The sequence below is a fragment of the Chenopodium album genome, chromosome 12 (genome assembly GCF_948465745.1).
Source record: "Chenopodium album chromosome 12, dcCheAlbu1.1, whole genome shotgun sequence".
NCBI classification, from domain to species: domain Eukaryota; kingdom Viridiplantae; phylum Streptophyta; class Magnoliopsida; order Caryophyllales; family Amaranthaceae; genus Chenopodium; species Chenopodium album.
In genome coordinates, this window is record NC_137845.1 from 7029489 (window position 1) to 7039225 (window position 9737).

Here is a 9737-nt window from a genome sequence, read left to right on the forward strand (position 1 = left end):
AATTTTTTTTAATACATCATCTTTAACTCTTTCATTAAACACTTCATCTTTAGCTCCCCTCTTCAATTCAAACTTTTCGTTTTCTCTCTTTAATTTAGTCCTTCCACCTTCTTTTTTTCAAGCATAATTTCGAATCAAAGTCTCAAAAATTTAATTGATTTATTCATGATTTCGGTTGCACATTGCACTCATAATAATTTATTGGTATTTCCTTACTCATCTCTCAATGTAATTTTCTATGAACAACCTGTGCATTTGCACGGGCCAAAAGACTAGTTGAATTGAAAGAAGATAGCATCCCATAAACTGTACAAGTTAGTGTAGTACTCCGTAACACTACAAGACAGTGAAACACCACAAAAGGTAAATTTTGGATGTGAAAATTTTGACCAGCTCACATGCATATCTATATGATCTTAAGTTTGAAGATTTACCCATTTAGGTCGAGCCTAATTAGGGAGAGACATCAGTGTTCAAGAAGAGGCAAGGACATAACTAAACCAAATATTGAGAAGAGCAACAACAGCATCCAGGTCGGCACAGATTGCTTACGATTATTTCTTCTGTTCCCATCTTCTGCTTTTGCTGCATTATCTTGCATGTTATTATTAAGTGTCTCCGAATTGAGAAGTGAAGATTCTTCTTGTGCGGGCACTGACAATGCCACTTTCCGAGCTTGCTCAGCAAGCTGCTGGTTGTACTTCTCAACGTATTCAGGAAACAATTTCCTAAAAGTAGAACTAAAAAGCAAAGTTTCAAAGCCCAAAATAGACAATTAATTGACAGATTATTTTCAAAGAAAAATCAACTGACTAATTCCACAAAATTGCCTTCTTGAATTTCAGGACAATTTCAAAATTGGCATGGGTATCATCTGACAATAGGATGCAACTGAGAGAAAAATATGGGAAACAATGTTTATTTATGTTCCAATTTACATTATGAGACTAAGGTCTATCTGAGAAAACCATGGATGGATTTAATTTCAGTATAAGACTAAGTTATCTTAGAAAAACATGACTCATACAGAAATGCCAAACAAAAAACCCAAAAACAGAACACCAACTTTAGTGACTGTGGTAAGAGCAAAATATCAATTCAAAATCTTAATTTCAGTCAACTGAAAAACCAATATTGGACATTCATGAAGAATATGCCCAAGATTTAAAGAGCAATATTAAAATGGGTTTTTGCATGCAATACTCATCAGTAGACAATGTCAGACAACAGAGAATAAACAAAACAGACACCAGTAATAAACTGCCACTCACTTACATTTTACAATTATAGGCAAGTGAAGACTTGGCTAAACATTGTTTTTCCTCAACAGATGTTGAAACGCTTCCTGTAGTAGGGCTTTTGTCCATCTGCAGGACAAAAGAAAGACTTAGAAACCAAATATATCAATTGAAACGAGCTAAGTAATACTACTTCCTCCGTTTTTATTTAGTTGCAACACACCCTTCGGCACGCATTTTAAGGAAGATATTAGACTAGGTAAACGGATAAATTAATTTACAAAATTTTACCACCTATAAGAAGAAAGGGATAAGGTGTTACGGTTTAAATTTCATAGCTTAATTCATTCGTTTACCTAGTTTAATCATCTCCTCGAAAAGCGTGATAAAAGGTGTGTTGCAAGTATAAAAAAAATAGAGGAAGTAGTATATAACACACAGAAGTTTCAAGCAGATAGGTCAGACCTTGTTAATGGAGAAGCATATATATAAATCAAAGGCATGAACTTACCATGAATGAGAGTAGACCCGTAAGAATACTGCATTTTAAAACAAATAGTAGTCAATAACATGCAACTATACAAAAAGAATGTGCTTTCTTCCAGCAACAGCAACTTAAGATGGTACATACTACAGTATCTTAGTTATCAAGATCAATGAAAACTCTACTTCTACAATGATATTACATAAGTTTTAAAGTAAAATTGAAAAGGCTGCTCCATATCATTGAGTCAATGACACATGATATTTGCTTGTCCCATAAATGGTTAAAAATGACTCCTATAAGAATCTAGCATTCTACCCCATTTTTCCCTCAATTGAAGGACACGCTATGTAGTCATGCATTGAGAATAACATCTGTTAGCACACTTTATCTTACCTGGATACTGACCACATTGGATTCCAACTTTCAGGATGAACTGCAAATAAATAAAAGAGACAATCATCATGAGACTAAATCATAATCAATGACCAAAAAAAAAAAGAGAGAGCAGATAAAGAGCATCAATGAAGCACAAAACTTACAATCACTCATAGACAAGCATATCTTGGTATCAGTCATAAACCGCCCGTTGGGAGTCGTCATCCTATAAACAAGGAAACATTAAAATGCCAAAGCCACAAGCATTTTTATTTCTTTATGATTTCAAGGGAGAAGATAACTAGCCAAAAAAAAAAAAAAAAAAAGGTACCTGATTGATGGTGGCTTAAATGGATATTCAGATGGAAACGTGATCCTCCCATAATAATAACCACCTTCATAAGATAAGATGTAAAAATCAGAAAATCAACTCCAATAATTGAAAGTGACACGAGCAATGACTGAGTCACAAGAGTTCAGAACTCGAGCCTAAAAGATGCAGGAAAAGAATTACAGCAGGAAGGACAAACCTGCAAACGGTGTTCCTTCACTTCCCTCAAGTACATAATCTGAAATTGGAAAACAAAAGAAAGATAAGAAAGAGGAATGCAAACCAAATAAAAAGACTAACACAACATATAATTTGGAACATATCTTCTAAAAGCTAAAACAATTTAATAACAATAATCCCCATCATTTAAGCAATGTCCAAAAACTTGAACATGCTAATTTTAGTGGCAATTGTGAATTAGAGACTTATAATATAATTATACTCCAAACCAGTAAGCCCACATTAGAAAAAAATTTGGAGAAAAAATTTTATAGAGACTAAGGTCAACTTATATAAAAAGCTAAGTCTAGATGAAATGATGAATAGGTATGCTATGTATACAGTCACATGATTATTCATCTTGCAAACAATCTTTGGAAGGGTAGGACTTACCAGGTTAAGGCATAACCTAAGTTGTCAAAGTTTCCATATTCCACCAAATGGCATACAACAACTAGAAATACACTAAAGTTCCAATATTTCCACAAATGAATTAGCACATTATTTCAAGTCATCAGCAAGGGAAGGACTGCTAAAATAAAACTTACACCATTCAAGAATGTTATTTGGAGAGGGGCGAGCAACAACATGAGATACAGGCTCCTGCAAATTCAAAAAATGCCATTAGAGTATTTTAAAGGATGAAGATATAATGCAGGAGCACAAACCAAAATTATTAAAGAAAATACCCATCCAAGAGGGGGTGTAAAGAGTGATGACATATTTTTTCCAAAACATTCATTTTCCAACAAATTTATTCTAGATAAAAAATTAAAAACTAAATAAAAAAAAGGCCTAATTTGAGAAAGCTGAGTTCTCAGAAGTCAGAACTCCTAAAGAATTGGGGTGAGCTTGCTCTATCATACGCAAAAAAAATTTATTCTCTAATATTCTTCATTGAAAATAAGGCTATATGCAGACAAATCCACCAGTAAAACATCATACACATCAAATATAGAATATAGTTCAAAAGAAAGTTAGAAACCGGCTGGTGAGCAATAAGAGCGAAAAAAAGATAATACGTACTTTACAGAGCGCTCTAAACTCCTTTTGAAGGCGTTTGACACAAGCTTTTTCAGCCATTTATAATCTTCAAATGCAACTCCTAACTTGAACCTCAGAACGAAACTGTTAAAAAACCATATAAATAATTACAATTAGGATTGACAAAACAAACTGATCCCACAACTAGAACATTAACAAAAATCCAGAGAGCAACATCTTGGAAAAAAAGAGTAAAATCAAAAAATTCAACATCTTGGAAAAAAGAGTTAAATCAAATAGATTTATGCTAGCAACATTGATAAACAACTAAACAAAAAGCAACCTTGCCCTTAAACATCAAAAGCGAAGAAAGAGAGGAATGCATTTCAGTGCTCAATTCTTGCTAAAACAAACAATGGGAATAACAGTTATAGCCAGGAGAGAAAATATGAGAAAAGCATCATTGAAGCTAGTGCCTCGTAATGGATTAGGAGTAGATAATATGTGAAGGGACTATGGGAGTTATACAAAGAAGGTTGAAATAAACATGCAAAATGAGAATATAAACAGCTTTTGCACACAAGAACAACCCAACATATCTTGTCATCATAATTTTCTCCAAGGAATATGGTCCTGAGTAGCAGTCTGAACACAAGAACAACAATACAAAACAGGACATTTTGTCCACATGTGGAACACCAAAAACACAACTAAAACGATCACAGCTGAGATAGTCTAGTTTCCATTTGTCAAACTTGAAAGTCCAACTCAATATCAATTTCATTAAAGGTTAACTTCCAACACCAATCTTAATTCTTTGTGATGAATAAATTTCTTGGCTATGATTTACATTGAGTCATTTCTTCTAATTAAAATTAACATCAGCTAAAGGATAAAAATTAATAAATTGTGGTAGAACACCCAATAAATAGTCTAAATTCATCATATTCTAAAAAATCAATGCTAAAGAATTAATGCATCCAAATTCAAATCAAGCTCCCTTTTTATACTACCACTGTCCCACAAACTTAAAGTCTCATGCTATTTTAGTACGACAACCTATGAATCCTTATAGAAAACATATCAATAGGTAGAATAGTAGAATAGCTATATTAACTAGAAACAATAACAACACCCCCTAAGCAAAACATTTATTAGTTCAGTGGGCAACTAGATTCTGAAATTAAAAGAGATACTTCTTCCAAATCCTAATTTATACCCAACTTCCTATCTTTTTTACTCATTCCTCTCCCTTGTATCTTGCTCCCAAACACAATAAAAAATGTTAACAAGTCAAGAAAATCCTTGCTCCATTTAGTTATCTTGCTCCATCAGATATCTAGCTTTTCTATTATTTTAATCTCACTCCTCTAATCCTCTCTCTTGTATCTGGCTCCAAAACCACGTTAAAATATTAACTCTTCGAGAAAATCCTTGCTCCTAGTGGCCCAAATCGTGGTTTGCCTCATATAACTACATTTCAGGCCTTGAAAAATAATCACAAGCCATAATAAAAAGTTGACAGCTATATTGACACATTGTATGCTCCAAAAACATCCATATTACAATATAAGCTCTTGAAATCAGAAACTAGTGGAACACATGTCATGTCATGTCGTGTCATGGTCTTCCAAATAAACAAATGGCTTCAAATCATACCCAAACATGGTCTATCATGATAGACTTTTGACTTCTAGGGTATGATGCTCGAGATATATATAAGTATATAACAAGTGATAACAGAAGAGCAATGATATATATAAGCACAAGATCTAAAGATTCACGGCAAGCACTAGCCAAGCAGAACTACAAATCAAAAGCCATTGGAGAAACTTAATTAGTGAGTATCTCAGGCTTTGAAAAACGTGACATACATAATTTAATCTTATAGAAACTAGTTGGGAACAATAGACAAATAAGTAAAATTAAATCCTTACTCATGATTCCATACTCATATGAAGTTACTACTGCAATTAACAAATTGCATTTTGGTGCAACCAATTCATGATGAGAAACTCATTGTTTCCAATTTGAGTTTTCTACAACAAGTTGGATAAGTTAGATGGAACTTTTCAAGTCTGAATGAGACAAAATTATGCAGGTAGCTTAGATAATAATGGACTTAGAGGTGTATTTGTATGATGATAATCCAAATGGTCTAGTGTGTTTAAGGGGTGGTTCGGTTCAACCAAAGATATCAACTACATGTTTTAGTATCAAAACTAGGTTTAGAATAAAGGACACCAAGAAACCCATACCTTAATCAACATACTTGATTACTAACAATTTTAACCTCACTAAATTTTATTTATTTTAATCCTCTCACTCTCCTCTCAGCCACTTCCCATCTTTCTTCTCTCCTTCCTCTCTACCTCATTCTCTAAGTAATCAGGTGATCAGCCTACCCCTTCCCTGCACAGCGGCAGCCTCAATAGTAAGAAAGGTCAGAGTAGTTGCTAAGCACCTGAATCCTCAACAAAAATGGTGTTCTTGACAAACAAGATACATAAACTGACGTTTTCAGGTCTGTCAGAAAGATAGCACGAACTCAATGTTCAAACAGCAATTTCTATTGCTATTAACAGACACATAGATCCTGAAATACAAAGAGTGTAATTTTAATCATATAAACATACAAACCCTCACAAACATACAAAACCTACAACAAGAATTTTACAATTTGCAGTCAGATTCTTCATTCCCCACTACTCTTCTGTAACATTCTTATCTAATTTTTTTTTTTTTTTTTCTCCACTAATTTGCTGAATTAAAATTTCCAAAATTACAATCGAAACAAAAGAAGAGTAAGAAAGAAGTATCACCTTATCAATCAATTCACCAAGAAAAACAATTCAAACAAAAAGGCCAATCAATCAGCACCAACAAAACCCTTACTAGTAGCAGATGAACGTCTACAAATCAACAACAACAAAATTACGATAATTGGATCATAATTTGTGAATCAAAAAGAATAAAATCATCGAAACCCTAAAAATTACGAAATCAAATCGAATATTACAGAATCAATGAAAAGAAAAATTGGGGATCAAATTGAAAGCAAAATACCTTAATTACGAAGATAACGAGAGGACAGAAGAAATCGCAGTTCAATAATCGTATCTCGTAATCTCTCTCCTCATAATCAGTCGTAAAAATGGAAATTCATGTGCTGCTGTTTATTTCTTCCCCCTTTTTGGTAAGTATTTCTTGGGGGTGGCTGGGAAAAGGGCCTCTTTTGGTTTTCAATATCACTCAAGTGCTATTTGTCGCTCCCATTTTACCAGGTAACGCTCCCTTTTTGACTTGAATGGACCACTATGCCCTTTATGCAATTTGGGTTATAAAAAGGACATTATTCCCCATTTGGACACAATACATGAAACGGTCCCCTTACTTCACGACATTGTTGTCCCGAGCTTCCCAAAATCGGTCCCCACGACCTTGCAACCAAATCGGTCCCCACGACCACCTAAATTTTCTATTTTCAAAAATCGTTAAGTTTGCCGACGGGTTTTGGGTCATGGACGGCGAGTGGAACATACGTACGCCGGAGAATGCGTCGGATCATTCTGTAAGTTTTTTTTTTTTATTTTCGGTAATTAGGACATCCGCCTAAAATTTCCGGATGTCCTAGGTACATCCGCCTAAAATTTCCGGATGTACCAAGGAACATCCGGAAATTTCAAGCGGATGTACCTAGGGACATCCGGAAATTTTAGGCAGATGTCCCTATAATTTTTTTTTTTTTTTAAGTACGTTTATTAAGTTTTTTTTTTTATGTATTTTTTTTTCGTGGTCTTGTGATTATTGTTGTGATTTAGTATTTGATAATTAATGTAATTTTGTTGTATTAATATGATTATTAGTAATATGTTTATTTTTTGTTTCATTATTATTATTATTATTATTATTATTATTATTATTATTATTATTATTATTATTATTATTATTATTATTATTAGTAATATGTTGATATTATTGTTGTTGTTGTAGTTGATATTATTATTGTTGTTGTTGCTGTTATTTTTATTGTTGTTGTTGTTGTTGTTGATATTGTTATTATTAATTAGTAGAAATATAATTTTAATATTAATATTAATATTATTAATATTGTTATTATTAATTAGTAGAAATATAATTTTAATATTAATATTAATATTATTAATATTATTATTATTATTATTATTATTGTTATTGTTATTATTATTATTATTTATTTATTAATTAACGTTATGGTCTTATAAATTGTTTTGTAGTTGTTGTTATAATTTTTTATTATCATTAATATTGTTATTGTTTTGTATTTGTTGTTATTATTATTAGTATTGTTATTAGTATTGTTATTATTATTATTGTTATTATTATTATTATTATTATTATTATTATTATTATTATTAGTATTGTTTTTATTATTTTTATTATTTTAATTATAATTATTATTATTATTATTGTTTTTATTATTATTATTTTGACATAAAGCATGTTTTGTTTAATTTGTATAGGATATGGAATCTGAGGAAGGCGGTGACGGTGTGAATTATAGTGGAAATTTTGTCACCGATACGTTTTTTCCTACATTTGACGATGCTGTTACATGGGCTGATGGTGTTTCCATAAAATTGGGATTTATATTGGTGAAATCGTCTTATAACAAAACCAGATATGGTCGGCCGTATCGGTATTTGCGATGTGATCGGTCACGAAGGAGCAAGCCGAGAGATTTGGAGAACGCGATACGGAAGGACACCAAAACCAAAGCTAATGGTTGTCCATTCTACATCAAGATATATTATGATGTCAGCACCGAAAGTTGGAAGATCATTGCGAAAAATGATCAGACCGGGACACATAACCACCCAATGATTGTGTACCTAGAGGGTCACCGTAAAGTGAGCGGATTGAGTCCGGGTGCAAAACAGGTTGTGCGGGACATGAAAAAGTCCAAGGTTGCTCCCCGTAACATCATGTCCACTATTGCCGAGCAATTTCCTGATGATCATCCAAACATCCGACACATTTACAATTGCCGAAATGACTTCAGGATGGAGATGTCCGAAGGAAGAGGAGTTGTTCAGCAATTTCTTCATCTGGCGAGAGAGAATAAATACATTTACTGGTTCACGAATGATGATCACAACGTTTTGCAACATGCATTTATGGTGCACCCGATCATGGTCAACATACTCCGCACATACCCACATGTCATAGGTATGGATTCTACTTACAAGACCAATCGATATAACATGCCTTTCTTTGAGATAGTAGGCGTGACACCGACAAACCAGAATTTTCTAGTTGGATATGTTTTCATGCGCGACGAGTGCACGGCTAGCTATCGGTGGGTGTTGCAGAGATTAAGGGAGTTGATTGGGTTTGATAAAGAGTCATCTGTATTTATTTCAGACCGTGATCTTGGGCTATGTGCGGCTTTGAGAGAAGTCATTGTTAATATAATAATAAGCATTAATACTCAGCTAGTGCTCTTTGGTGAATCTCCATGGACCGACCCATCCACTGCAAATAAAACAATAACATATTATAACACAAAAATTAATAGAAGTCATTGTTAATATAATAATAAGCATTAATACTTACGTAATCAGTGTTAGTCCGCTCAGGCATGTTGCTTGTAACTCCTGGACCTGGAGATACCCGCGGGTGAGAAAACCTGTACAGCCACTGCATGTAACCGGGCGCAACCGAAGGAGCTGCAGCACTAAGCCTGGGTAGGGCACCTAAAACAACACTCTGAGATACCCCAGGGACAAACCTGTTCCACATCACAGCTGTCATCTCAGTCGGGAAGTCTACCCGATACATCTTCAAGTTAGTCGGCCTCTTAGCCTTCTCTGGCCTGATGATCTCGCGGGGAATGCCTTGCACGAAACCAAGCTGGCGGACCACTCTATCAGGCATGTACGGCTCAATGATGTTACGGTACTGGATGCAGCCAATGAATAAAGTGGGGGGCACTCGTAATGCAGGATCAGCTCCGTACGGTAGCCAGTTCACCTCACGGTCAGTAAGCGCATCAATCCTAGTACGAAAAGCTAACAGGCGCTCCAGGTTCTTGCTAGGACATCCCGCTCCTACATCCCAAGCA

General features: G+C 34.1%; 1 protein-coding gene across 2 annotated transcripts; it reads right to left on the reverse strand.

Annotated features, from left to right (window-relative positions):
* Nucleotides 1-276: 276 nt before the first annotated feature.
* On the reverse strand, nt 277-6852 carry LOC145570185 (ubiquitin-conjugating enzyme E2 34-like). Of its 2 annotated transcripts, XM_081629204.1 has the most exons (11): nt 6701-6852; nt 6457-6546; nt 3677-3778; nt 3199-3253; nt 2631-2669; nt 2432-2495; nt 2265-2326; nt 2119-2158; nt 1750-1777; nt 1276-1367; nt 277-740 (listed from the first exon to the last, which is right to left on the reverse strand). In XM_081629204.1, the coding sequence occupies exons 3-11, from the start codon at nt 3731-3733 to the stop codon at nt 467-469; spliced, it is 711 nt and encodes a 236-aa protein (XP_081485330.1). In that variant the 5' UTR covers nt 3734-3778; nt 6457-6546; nt 6701-6852; the 3' UTR covers nt 277-466. The 2 variants fall into 2 exon arrangements, with proteins under 2 accessions (XP_081485330.1, XP_081485331.1); XM_081629205.1 differs by lacking the exon at nt 6457-6546 and having other exon boundaries at nt 6701-6848.
* Between the last annotated feature and the right edge of the window lie 2885 nt (nt 6853-9737).